Raw genomic sequence first — 13424 nt, forward strand, 5'->3', positions numbered from 1 at the left:
CCTTCATCTGCTGCTCCCCTCAACCAAGGCAAACCATATACACAGCAAAGCCCCTCACCTCCCCTCTGGGCATCTCCGCACCCACCCAGCACAGCCGGGCCTCTCCCATTAGCACCTCTCAGCACCGAGCAGGGCCCCCCCCCCCCCCCCCACCGGAGAAGGATGAGGCCACGCACGTTTAATGTCACTTTATTGCTCATTTGGTTTCGACTATATTAAAAAAAGAGGGGCAAGGAGCCCATGTACAAACCGGACGTGATACAGAGGGGGCCGGCGGCTGCCAGCTGTGCTTCGGGTGCTGCCAGCCCTGGGGACCCCAAGGAGGGGACAGGAGGGGACCCTGGGCAGGAGCGGCCAGCTCAGGCTAAGGCACAGTGGCTGCGAGGCCTCGGGGACAGCCCCCCCCCGGCCCCCTAACGGGGGCCTCGTGTGCAAAGGAGAGGAGGGGAGAAGCTTCACATTAGCCCCAGGCAGAGGGGTCAGGGCCCGGGCCGGGCTGGGGGGGCTTTGCCCGCACCGAGCAGGAGGTGGGACTGGGGGGTCCCAGGTCACTGCAGCCCCACGCCATCCCCAGCCCCATAGCTGACAAACCAGACCGCTTTGTCTTTGTCGTGCCCCCCCCCGCCCCAGCCCGGCCACGCTGGGGACGGGCATCTTTGGCAAATAATAACGATAAAAGAGAGGATTCGAGGCGAGGGTGAAGCTGCTGGGTCCCCCCCCGCCCCGAGCATCCCTGATGGCTGGGGCAGTGCCCAGGGGCTCAGTCTGTGACAGGCCCTGCCCCAGCTCCCGAAAACACCGGCGGGGGGGGGGAACGGACTGGGATCAGGCTGGGATGGGGCCGGGAGCTCAGTGCTTGCTCTGGTGAGGGTACCCCGGCCACCCCCCAGCCTCGGCCACCGTCCCCCCCCCGTGCACCCCCAGCACCGTCCCCCTCTGTCCATCTGACCCCGCGCTCCCAGCATGGCCATGGGGGGGGGGGGGGGGTGGTTTGGAAGGCACAACCCAGCCCCACGCTCACCGTTGCCATCGGGAAGGCTGCCGGCAGCGATGGATCAGTACTCACGGGCACAGTCCGGGTCCCGCTGCGGCAGAGCCGGGCTGACGGGGGCAGCCACCACCAGCGTCCCCCTTCGCCCGGGGTGGCCCTGAGGTAAGGAGCGGGCTCATGTCCTCCGCAGCCTCGGGATGCAGCCTCGCAGCTCCTGCTCCGCTCGCAGCGGTGCCAAGGGGGGAGCCGCACCACGAGGTCAGCCCCTGAATTCCCGGCTTCTCCCGGGGCGGGACGCGGCTCCCTTGGGACCCTCCGCTTGGAGCCAGTTCTCCGGGGGCCGTGGGCAGCGCCGGGGCGGGCAGTGGGAGCGGGGCGGGGGGGAGACGAGCACCCATCGCCTCCCGTCCCCATCTCCACGCGGGGCAGCGAGGGGACCCCAGAGGCCTCCTCGCCCCCCGGCCGCGCCGGCGCTAGGGCGGCGAGTACCGCTCTATGGTCCGGGCAGCCTCGGCGTGGAGGTGCGGAGCCTGCACCAGCACCTCGGCTGCTTTGTCCTGGCTCAGCCCCAGGTGCTCCGCCGTGAACTTGGCCAAGGGGTAGAGGCTCTCCATGGCCTTGGGGTCGCTGAGGAAGTGCGAGGTGTGGGAGAGGAGCTCGGCCGCCTTCTCCTGCTTGAGCCCCAGCTGGTCGGCGGTGAGGCGGGCCATGGCGTAGACGCTGTCGGGGAAGTCCAGCTTGGCTTTGCCGTCGGGGCCGGCCGCGTGCATCTTCATGTGGCTGATGAGGTTGCGCTGCTGCGCGAACTTCCCGCCGCACACCTGGCACTCGTAGGGCTTCTCTCCCGAGTGGATGCGCATGTGCTCGGTCAGCCGGTACTGCCGGGTGAAGCGCATCCCGCAGGCGTCGCAGGCGAAGGGCTTGAGGCCGAGGTGGCTGCGCATGTGGCGGGTCATGGTGCCGCGCTGCGTGAACTTCTTGCCGCAGATGGTGCAGGGGTAGGGGCGCGTCAGCCAGTGCGTCTTCTCGTGCTGCCGCAGCGTGGCGGGGTCCTTGTAGGACTTGTCGCAGGACGAGCAGCGGTAGGGACGCAGGATGTCACCCAGACCCGGGCCGCCCTTGTCCAGGAAGGGCACGGCCTGCTCGGCCGCTGCCTTGTGGTACAGCTCCTCTTCGTTGTGGGCCTCCACGTGCGCGTTGAGCTGCTCGGAGCTGGGGAAGCCCTTGCCGCAGGGGATGCAGACGTACAGGTTGTCGCCCAGGCTCTCCGGCTCGTAGCCCAGGTGGTTGCAGTAGCGGTCCAGCGCGTCCCCGGGCGAGGGGCCCTCGCTGCTGCCCGTCTCCTCGCTCGTGCTGTTGTCAGGCTCCAGGTCGTTGCTCTCCACGCTGGGGTAACGAGGCTGCGGGGCCGCGGGCGGCGACTCGGCCTTTTCCTCCCGCTCCAGCTCCTTCTCCGCCTCGCCTTCGTCCAAGTAGGGGCCGAGGGGCTCGTGCTTCATCCAGCGGTACATCAGCTCGCGCCCGTCGGCGCGCGGCAGCGGGGGCTCGGCGCAGGGCGGCGTGCCGCGGAACGGGTCCGGCGCGTGCGGGTGCCCCCCGGGTTCCCCCCCCGGCGGGGAGTCCTTGTAGGCAGCGGCGTGGCCGCCCAGGAGGCCGGCGCTGACGGGGGGGCTGTCGTGCCGGGGGGGCAGCGAGGGCTCGCGGGGCTCCGCGGGCAGCAGGCGGTCGGTTGGCAGGAGCTGGGCGGAGGGGCCGGTGGGGCTCTTCTTGGAGAGGTCGAGGCCGCACGGCGGGGAGCAGTGGCGCTCGGGCGGGCACAGCCCATGGGGGTGCAGCGGGGTGCCCTGGGCGGCCGAGGCGTACAGCTCCCCGCACTGCGTGTTGAGCGGCGCCGACGGCTCCACGGGCGGCAGGTCCACGGGCCGCGGCGTGCCCGAGTAGCAGGCCTGGATGACCGGCGTGGCGGCACGCAGCCCCCGGCCCAGCTTGTAGGGCGCGTAACCCCCGCGTAAGTGGCAATACTTGCCGCTGCGCTTCAGCTTCTTCTTGCACAGGGCCACCAAGCCGGGGATCTGGAGGTAGCTGGCGGCGGCCAGCACGGCGCCCAGGCTCTGCTCGCCGCCCGGCTCGCACTCAGCCAGACGGCCGGTGTAGATGAAGTCGAGGATGAGGCGGAAGATGCCGGGGCTCACCATCTCGTGGTCCAGGTTGAGCAGGTTGTCGTGCACCACCAGCGACTTGAGGTAGGCGCTGCTGGCCGCCAGGATGTTCTTGTGTGCGCGGAAGAGCGCGTTCTGCACCACGATGATCACGTCGCACAGGAAGCCTTTGGTGCGCTGCGTGTTCAGCTGCAGCAGCAGCTGCCGCGAGTGGCTCGGCACCTCCATGGCGTCCAGCATCCCGCTCCTCACCCGCCGCCCTGCAACACACCGCCCCGTCCGTCAGCGCCGGCACGGACCTGGACTTGGTGGGGGGGGGGGGGGGGGGGGGCGGGTGGAGAGGGGTGGGTTTGACCCTCACGTCGGGGAGCTCAACCCATGCGTGGGGAGCTGGAAGGGGAGGGTCGGGGGCTCAGCCCCGCACGCTGCTGCGCCCGGGCCGCTCTGCGCGGCCGCTCGGCCGGTGCCACCGCTTATATGGGGGCTCGATTCGGAACGGGCCGGGGGGGGGGGGGACGGGGGGAACGGGAGGGGGGCGAGAACCCCCGGAGGCTTTTGGAGAAAGTGACATCACCCGCGGCCGCCGCCAGCGCCGCGCCCCGGCCCCGCCAGCGCCCGGCACCCCCGCGACCACCTGCGGACCGCGCCGCTGCCCCCCCCCCCCCCCGCCCCAGACCCCGACCCCGACCCCTGCCCCTCCGCCCGCCCCCCCGGGGCCGCCGCCCGCCGTTACCTGCGCAGCGCCGCTGCCCCGCGTTCCTCCCCGCCGCGCCTCCCGCCTCTTATGCGCCCCGGTGCCGGGAGGCGGCCGGTGCTGCCCCCCCCACCGGAGCCCCCCGCCCCCGTTTCCTCTCCCCTCCACCCACCCCCCCCCCCCCCGCTCACCTCGGGACCTCCCCTCCCCGCCTCCGCTCCGGTGCCGGGTCCCGTCCCCCCCCTCGCCCAGGTGGGCAAAGCCAAGCGCCCGCGGAGCCGCGTTTTGGGGGGTTCCTGTCCCTGTCTTTAGCGGTGCCCCCCCCCCCCCCGCCCCTTTCCCCTTTACCTGGGCGCCCGGTGGCCTCCGCCAACCAGCCGAGGTCTCGGTGAACTCTCATGGCTCAGCCCCGGGGGGGCCGCCGCCGGTTGCTGCTCCCCTCCACCCTCCTCCTCTTCTGCTGCTGCTGTTCCTCCATACCCCGCGCTCCCGGCCGGTCCTGCGGAACGGGAGGAGGAGGAGGAGGAGGAGGAAGAGGAGGAGGCGGTGGAAGAAGCAGCCGCGGTTCCTCGGGGTTCCCGACGCCGCCAGCTCGGAGGTGAAACCCGGGCTGCGAACTCCCCCTGACCCCGGCCTGAACTCCGAGCAGCGCCGCTGGCTGTTAAAGGGACGGCGGGAGGTTTTCCTCCTCCCATCCCCGGGCGGGGCACCGACAAGCCGGGCCCCCCCTTCCCTCCCTCCCTCCCTCCCCTCCCTCCCCATCCCGGTCTCCTCCTCCTTCTCCGAACCCGTTTCCCCCCCCCCCCTCCAAATCCCGGTCTCTTCACGCCCCGACCCCGCCGCCCCCTCGGGGGTCTCCATCCCCTGCACATCGGCCTTTGCCCGCAGCCACCGAGCTCCGGCCCCGTCGGGGCTCCCCGGGGGCTCCCGGCCCCACTCGGTGGCTCCGGGTAAACGCTCTTGTGTCCGTGTCCCCCCCCCCCCCACATCCATCCCGCCCCGTCGGTACCGCTCGCAGGGCGCCATCTAGCGGCTCCGGTGCGCTCCACCGCGGCCCGTTACCGGCGGCGGCTCCTCCCTGCGCAGGTGCGCGGTGGGCCCCGACGGGACGGGCGCTGGGGAAGGGTCCTTGCGAGGGGCCGGCTGCTGCGTTCGCTGCACGGGGCTTGGCGCTGACCCGTGGTGGGGGGGTAGCACCCATTGGGTGCGGAGTTGGGTGCTGAGGGGGGACCCCAATGGGTGCAAGCGATGTGGGAAAGGGGATTTTAGGGTGGGGGGGAGCAGCCGGCCCTAATTTGCTGCTGGTGGGGGAAGGCACAAAGCGGGGGGGGGGGGATGCTCAGCGCTGGCGCCCAGATGTGCGGCGGAGGCTCAGGGTGGGCCGGGGGCTTGCGGTGGTTTGGGATGGGGAGGAGGAGGAGAAGGGGGGGGGGCACCACGTTTCCATCCCTTAGGAGGCTGCTGGGCCCGGGGGGGGTTCAGCCTCGGGTCCCCCCCCCCGTGGCGCGGGGGGAGCCGCGTCTCGCTGCTTCGCGCTTTCACTTCTCCTTTCTCACGGCCGCAGCCTCTTGCACAACAGCAAAGCGGCGAGGAGGGCACCTCCGGGCCGGCTGCTCACTATGGGGGGGGGGGGGGTCCCCGCTGGCACCCCCCCGGCCTGAGCAGGGCAGCCCGGGTGCTGTGGGGTTTCATCCCATTACCCTGGTCCTTCAATGAGTGCGACCCCAGCCCCTGGGACAGGATTTGGCCAGCCCTGAATGGAGGAGAGGACGGGCGCTGGCATGGCCGTGGTGGTGGCCGCATCCCTGCTCAGCATCCCTCGTGTGGAACCCATCCTCACGTTCCCGTTGGACCCAGCTCACTGTGGGTCACCACCCTGCGGGCCAGCACAGGCTCACAGTGCCCGTGGGCACCGCGCAGAAATCCCCCTCCCTGCTCCCCGTCTTTGGCTCATGCCCACAGGAAGCATCGGGATCCTGGGAGCGGGACGTGGGCGACCCTCGGTACAGAGCCACGGTTTAACCCCAGCTCCCCGGGCACCAATTTCCTCCCCTCCCATCATCGTTTTCCCTGTGTGTCCCCCCCCCTTCAATTAAGGGCTGGAAGTGTTTCAGGTTCTGGCAGCGAGCTCTGGACGTCGCTGTGAGCGATGGCTCCCGCGGGCTCCGTCCCGGTAATTTATGGGGCTGAGCTGCATAAATCACTGCAGCGAGCGGCTCCCAGACAGCTGCTCCCCCCGGGCCGGCCGGGACCCCCCCTGCCCCAGCTACCTGCTGAGTGACGCCGAGCCCTTGGGGCAGCCACCAAGGTGGGGGGGGGGGGGATGGAAAAACCTTCACCTTTTCCACCCGTTTTGGCAGCGATTCCCCCATTCCCGGCCTCTCCCAGCAGAGCAGGGGTGGATGGGTGCCCGCAGGGCATTGGGGCAGGTGGAGGCGGGGTGGAGCGACTGATATCCCATGTGGGAGGATCCCAAGCCCAAAGCCCAAAAGCTGCTGGGGGGTCCCCATGGATGAGGTTGGATGGGGCTTGGAGCAACCTGGTCCGGTGAAGGTGTCCCTGCGGCAGGGATTGGAGCTGGAGGAGCTCGGAGGTCCCATTCCATGCCGGGATTCCTTGATTCTATGACCTGTGCCTCACGCTCAGCCCCGAGGGGTGGGAATGGCCGGGCTGCGGGGCTGCAGGCAGGGAACGGGAAGGCGCAGGGGGGGGGGGGGGAAAGGGGGCATTTTCGCCTCAATGTGCTGAGCAGATTGGAGCCAGCTCTGGTTAAGTCATTGGCTCTGTTGGGAGGTCTGAGCTGGAGCGTCTCCCGCCCGTGCCCCCTCCCCACGATCAATCAAAGTTGCAGCAAATTAGCCCAGATGCTGGGAGATTCGGTTCAAATCCAGCTGTGGTTTGGATCGCGTTCGCACGCCTGGCTTCATGTGGGACCGGGGCTCTTGGACAGGATACAGCCCCCCGGTCTCTGCAGGGCCCTGTTTCCCAGCGCAGCCTCTCCCCAAAGCCCACACACATGTCTTCCATTACGGCGCGTTGGCCAGCCGGGCCGCATCCGGCACCGCCGGCAGCCTCAGCCCCCGCTGGCTCCTCGCACTTCATTCTCCCGATGGAGCTGGGCGATGCAAGCCCCCCGACCCCAGCACCGCGGCCCCTGCGGCCCCTCTGCCCGCGCTGCTGGGCTGAGGCCGTGCAACTCGCGACAGCGCTGAGCTGCGGGTGGGTGGGTGATGCCCACCCTGCTCATGGGATGCTCACACTGGGCCCTGCCTGCTTAAAGCTGGATTGAGACACAGGACACTGCTGGGGTGCCTCCAAAGGAGAGGATCCCTGCAAGGGGAAGGGTAGAGCCCCCTCTTGGCATGGAACAGCCCCCCACCATCCAGGCTGCAGTGGATGCCATTGGGTGGGCAAGGGGACCCCTTCTTTTGGGGTGATGCTCAGGTGAATGGGGGCCGTGCTCCTGTGGAGTGGTGCTTGGTGGGGCAATGGGAGCCCAATGGGCATCCCGGGGAGGGGGGAAATGCTCGGTCGGACAAAGGTACCTACCCCACAGGGACCTTGCCCACATGCCTTTTGGCCATCCCTGAGGATGGTGACTTCAGCAACGCCCTGGACGGCCTGTGCCAGCGCTCCCCTCATAGGGAAAGATGCTCGGTGCTGGTCAGTGAGGAGCTCCATGGGTCAATCTGTGCCCATTGCCACTCATCCTGGCACTGGGCACCACTGAGCTGAGCCTGGCTCCATCCCCCTGCACCCTCCCTCCAGGATGTACATAAGGGGACCCAGTGCCCTGAGCAGCCCCAGCTCATCCATAGGAGATGCTCCAGTCCTTTGATCTTCATTGTGCTCCTCCACTGGGCTCTCTCCAGTCCGTCCACACCTCTTGTACCGCGGAGCGCAGGAGTGGCCTCCCCAGCACTGAGCAGAAGGGAGGGATCCTCATCCTCATCCTCGCCCTCCTGACGCAGCCCAGGGCACCGTTCGCTTCCTTTACCCCAAGGGCACGTTGCTGGCTCACGGTCACCAGAACCTCCGGGGTCTTTGCTGTGGCCTCTGGGATATCCTGATCCCTACGGCTTTGAACTTCCCCTTGTTGCACTTAACGAGGTCTCTGTCAGCTGGAGGGGGCAATGGAACCCCCTCCCTCATGGGGCGGTACCTGACGGGGCGATGGGACCCCTTCCCTGCTGGGTGACACACAGGCAGGTGAGGATCCCATTGCTGCAGGGTGATGCTCGGTGGGATGATGGGACCTCTTCCTTAGGAGTGGTTGATCATGGGGCAGTGAGATCCCTTCCTTGTGGAATGATGCTCAGATTGGGTGAGAAACACTTCCAGTGGGGTGATACTTGGGGAGGGGGTAAGAGAGGTGATGAGACCCCCTTCTCTGAGGGATAATGCTTCATGAGGCAATGGGACCCTGTGGGCAGGCAAACAAGGGCACCCATCCCTGTGAGGTGATGTTTCATGGAGCAATGGGACCCCTTCCCTGTGGGGTGCTGTCTGATAGGGTGATGAGACCCCTTCCCTGTGGGTCAATTGACTTCTACTGTGGGGCAATACTCAAATTGAGTGAGGGACACTGCCAGTGGGGTGATATTTGGAGGGGGGAGAGGTGTTGAGACCTTTTCTCTATGGGATGACACTTCATGGGGCAGTGGGACCCCTTCCTTAAGGGTGATACCTGATGGGGTGATGGGACCCCTTCCTTCTAGGGTGATGCTGAGTCAAACAGGGACACCCACCCCTGCCAGGTGATGTTTAATGGGGCTATGAGACCCCTTTTTCTTGTGGGGTGCTGTCTGATGGAGTGATAGGACCCATTCCTTGTGGGATAATACCTGATGGGGTGATAGGACCCCTTCCCTGCAAGCCGACAGGCAGGCGAGTATCTTATCTCTATGGCGTGATGCTTGACGGGACGATGAGCTCCCTTCCAAGTGATGCTCAAATGCGCTGCTGCTTCCTTTTGCCGGTGATGCTCACCCAAACAAGAACACGCATCCAGCCGATATTCCCAAGGGAATGGGACTCCCTTCATTATCCAGTCACGAGTGGAAAGCCCACGAGATGGCAGCAACGGGCCGCTCTCCGGGATGTCGTCGTCGTGTACCCCCCCCACCCCGGCTTTCTCCATCACCCCCCGAAGGGGCCGCTTTATTCCCCCTCCATCTCGCCCCGGTACCCCCGACGCGCACCTCGGTGCGCGTCGGGGGTACCGGGGCGAGATGGGGGGGGAATAAAGCGGCTTCGGACGTGGGGGGGACGACACAACAGCGGAGCTACGCAGCCGGTTGCGGGTGGGCCGGCCCCAGTTGCTGACTAATCCCGGGGCTGAGTCACGGTTGCGGCGGGGAGCGCTGCGGCAGCGCACACCCCATCCCTTCCATCCCCTCTCCCAAACGGAGAACCCCGATGGGCATACGATGGGGGGGGCAAAGGGGGACACCCCCCTAACATCCCCTTCGTGGGGGGGTTAAGGAGCTTTGGGGGGGTTCTAAGGGGGAAAGCACACTAAGTTGATGGAGGATAAAGGATGCTGATGGGGTTTTTTTTTGGGGGGGGTCATTCCTTGGGTCGCTCTATAGGTATTTGGGGGTGTATGTAAGGGAAACGGGGGGGGGGGGGTGGTCGTGGCCTGGGTCCCCATAGCAGCGTGCGGCCTTGCGCAGCGGCGGATGCTGGCGGGCGCGGATGCTGCTGTCAATGACAACGCCGCTGTTGCTGTGGAGACCGCTATGATGCTTCTCCAGAGCAGAGTGAGGTCAGACGGCTCCAGCAGGAATTGGGGAGGGGGTGTGTGGATGGATGCATAAGGAGGGGGGGGGGGGAAAGGATGCCCCCATGTCCCCCTGGATACCCCCTATTTGAAGGGGGCTGGTACTTGGGGTGATGGGGAGGGCAGAATTCACTCAGCCAAGAACCCACAACCCATCTGGCGCTGGGACAACGATGGATTTGGGGGTCCCAGCCCCTGGTTAGACCCCACTGTAAGGATCAGAGGGGGACAAGGCAGAACGGTGCAGCAATGGGGTACCCTCCCTCAATCCTCTAAACTCATCCCCCCCACACACACACACATTACTTTGTGCTGTTCCATCCTCCTGCAGGACACTGGGCTGGCACCCATGGGTGCTGGTGGCACTGGAGGGATGGGGATTCTTCCCAGGGGCAGGCTGGAGGTGCTCACCAGGACATTGCCATGGATGGGGTGTACACGGGGGCACCCCCTTGCTAGTACCTGAGCGTGAGGACCCCTGAGGACTTGTGCAACCCCTTCCCATTATGGGGGTCTCCAGCAACCCCATGTCACCAGCCCCACAGTCGCCTCACAAGGCCGGGATGGGGCCACGCTCCAGCACAGTGGGGTGGTCAGGGAGCAATGGGTGCTCTGGTCTCTTTTGGGTGCCCGGTTGGACCCCTGAGGGTCTGGAGCAGGGGCTGCCGCACAACGCAGCCCTCGGTGTGACGGGACCCTCTGCTTGTGCCCCGATGGGTGCACGGCCCCGAGCCTGGGGCAGGTGGAACAGGGATGTGGGATGCTGGATGCTGAGCACCTCGAGGAGCCGGGGACCGGGGGGACCGAATGGATCCGGAGTGGGAGATGGAGAAGGCGGGGGGGGGGGGGGGGGGTGACTCTCGGTGGTCCCGGTGCCTCCCGGCCCCCTGCCCGGCTCCGGGCCGCTCGTCCTCCCCCCGCGCCGATATAAATAGTAGCGTCTTCCCGTTCCCTAAATTTCCTCGCTGACGTAGCGCTCACGTCATTGTGTAGGTTGATGCTTTTCTATGAATGAGCCGAGATCCCCGTTACTACGAGCCCGATCCTATAAAAGCCCCGCGCGCTGCGGACAGCGCAGCACCGCCACCGGCGCCGTTCCCCCCCGCCGGGACCAGCAGCGGGGGAACCGGGGCCGGCCCCGGCAAGCACCGGGGCCCGCAGGAGGTAAGAGACCGGCAGGGCTGGCCCGCAGGTAAGCAGGGACGGAGCCCGGTGCGGGAGAGGGAAGGGGCACCGGGAGCTGCACCTGCCCGCCCCGGGGATGAGGGGGGGGGGAAGGAGGGAGGCGGAGCGGGAGAACCGGGGGGGACCAGAGAGAACGGGATGGGGGGGGGGGGGGGCTCTGCGGCGGGCGCAGGAGGCTCGGTACCGCCTGGCGCAGCCCCACGTGCGGGCCGGGGGGCGGCGGGGCCGGGGGGGCGGAGCTGCCCCGGGGGGGCCCGACCGCCCGCAGCTTGCCCCACGGAGCGGGGTTGGGGGGGGGGGACACGGGACGGGGAACCGCATCCGCGTGTGCGTGTGTCCCGCTCCGGTGGCTCCGGCGCCTGCTTCCCCCCGCCCCGAGCGTGTCCGGTCCATCCCAGACGGGACAAACCCCCCCCCCCCCCCCCCCCCAGCCCTATCCCGCCGTGTCCAGCATCCCGCAAACCCCTCGGGGTCCCCCGCATCCCACCCCCAGCGGGTGCTGCCAGCCCCGCAGCCCCGGGGGTCGATCGCCTTCATCCCCGGAGTTGGGGGGGGGGGCCGTCGGAAGAGCGCGGAGACCCCCGTCGAGGAGAGCCCGAGTCAGCGCGTCGGCACCTTGGCTCTAGACTGCTTACTGCTGCGTAGGGACAGGACAGTAACAGTCTACAGTCATGGCTACTGAAGCATGACCCACCGCCGGCACCGGCCCCGGCCCCGCCGCAGCGCCGTGAAGGGGGGGGGGGATGAGCTGTCCGTGGTGCTGAGCCGTCGGGGAGCGCTCCCCGCAGCCGCGTTGGTGGGGGGGGAAAGGCAGAGGAAAGGGTTGAGGACGGGGGGGGTGTCCCGGTGCCCGCCTGACCCCGCTCTCTCTTTCCCCCCCCGCAGACACCCCACGGCGGACGCCCCCCCCTTCCCGCTGCAGCCCAGGTAGGGGGGGTCCTACCCGGCGCGCGGGGGGGTGGGGGGTGCGGGGAGGGAGATGTAGGGGGGGTGTGGATGGTACCGACACTCCCCCCCCCCAACCCCCCCCTGCTTTAAGCACCGGACCCCCCTCGCCCCCCCCCCCCCCCCCCCCCCTTCGAGCCGCGGTGGGGGTCGGGCGCGCTCGCTGCGGTGGCGGGGCCGCCTCCTCGCCGTCGCCAAGGCACCGGCTCTGTGTGTGTGTGTGTGTGTCCTCCCCCCGACGCCGCCCCCCCCTTCCGACGCCGCCCGGGCGACCGTGGCTTTAGATTGTTACTGTGCCGCTGGGGGGGTAACAGTCTACAGCCATGGTCGCCGGGCCCGGCGGACTCGCACCACGGGCAGCACCGGCTCCCCCCATCACCCTAAACCCCCCCCCAACACCACCACCACCTTTAGCCCCTCGGGGGTACCGGAGAGCGTTAGGGTCCCGTCGGGGGCTGCCCGCCTCCCGGGGCAGTAGGAGCTCACATGCAGGATGCAGCTCACCGCACATCAACTCTTACTGTTCGGGGGGGCGGGCGCCGAGCGGCTCCTCCTCGGACAACGGGAACGGCGGGACCCCTCCGTGCACCGACGTCTCCGTCCCTCCCCGGCCCCGCAGCCCCTCACCTGCCCTCCGCATCCGGGAGCGGCTCCCGGAGCCGCCGTCCCGTGTCCCGTCCGTGTCGCCGCCGGGGATGCTGCGGGGTGGTGGGAGGGGGGGGCAGCGGGGCCGTTCTCGGTAGCGGAGCTCGGGCCGGCGCGGCGGGACTGAGCGGGGCCGGTCCGGGGCGGGCGGCGGCCGGGGGCGGGCGCAGGTTGCACAACGGGCCCGGCGCGGCCAGGAGATTCCTGAGCGGCGAAGTCAGAGCGGCCCGGCCTGCCCCGGCAGCGGGCACCGGGCCCTCGGCGGCCGGCGGCGACCGGTACCGGCCGGGCAGGGCCCCGCGGAGGGGCCACCGGGGACCCAGAGCCCCGGGAGATGGGGCTGGACGGGGAGTAGTGACCATGGAGGCGCTGGATGGGATGGGGGGACAGGCCCCGGACCCCCCCCCCCCAAACAAGGACTTTCAACCCCAAGGGTGCTGCAACTCCAGCACGGGGGTCCCATGGGTGCCTCCTAAGCCAGGGGTTGTGCCAGGCAGGGCCCCTTGCCCATGCTCCTCTTTAGGAGCACCCATCAGCTCTGTCCTCACCCGGGCCGGGGGGCACTGGCCACTGTTGGGGCCCCCGGGGCCATGGCACAGCAAGGGGGTACCGCAGGCACTGGGGTCCTGCTCCATTCCCTACCAGTGATTCCCTTTGCTCCCTGCTTTCCCCACTGCTGTGGATGGCAGCTGGCCACGTGCCGCACACCTCCAGGAAGGGGATTTTGGGGCAGCCCCACCACTGCTCAGGTAAAGCCACAACCAACTTGTGTTTAGCACAGCGAAAGTTGCTGCTGGCCACAAAAGCCATTCCCTGCGTGGGCTGTGGCATCCAGGTCACTTCCCGGGTGATGGGACACATCCCATGGGCAGCGCCGTGGCCCCTGGACCCCATGCTCCAGCCCCGGGAAGGCTCCGTCTGCGCTGTTGTTGTTTCGAAGGCCAAGTCTCTCCTGCTGACACCCCTGGAATTAAGTTTTGTTTCCAGAGTCCTTAAAAATATCCCGGATTTCTGACACTGGGA

At 68.3% G+C, this 13424-nt stretch overlaps 1 protein-coding gene across 1 annotated transcript; it reads right to left on the reverse strand.

The window, feature by feature from the left end:
* Positions 1 to 173: 173 nt before the first annotated feature.
* HIC1 (HIC ZBTB transcriptional repressor 1) lies at positions 174 to 4524 on the reverse strand. Its single transcript, XM_065694831.1, has 2 exons — positions 4193 to 4524; positions 174 to 3410 (listed from the first exon to the last, which is right to left on the reverse strand). The coding sequence occupies exons 1-2, from the start codon at positions 4242 to 4244 to the stop codon at positions 1465 to 1467; spliced, it is 1998 nt and encodes a 665-aa protein (XP_065550903.1). The 5' UTR covers positions 4245 to 4524; the 3' UTR covers positions 174 to 1464.
* Between the last annotated feature and the right edge of the window lie 8900 nt (positions 4525 to 13424).

Source organism: Lathamus discolor, chromosome 14 (assembly GCF_037157495.1).
Source record: "Lathamus discolor isolate bLatDis1 chromosome 14, bLatDis1.hap1, whole genome shotgun sequence".
NCBI lineage: Eukaryota > Metazoa > Chordata > Aves > Psittaciformes > Psittacidae > Lathamus > Lathamus discolor.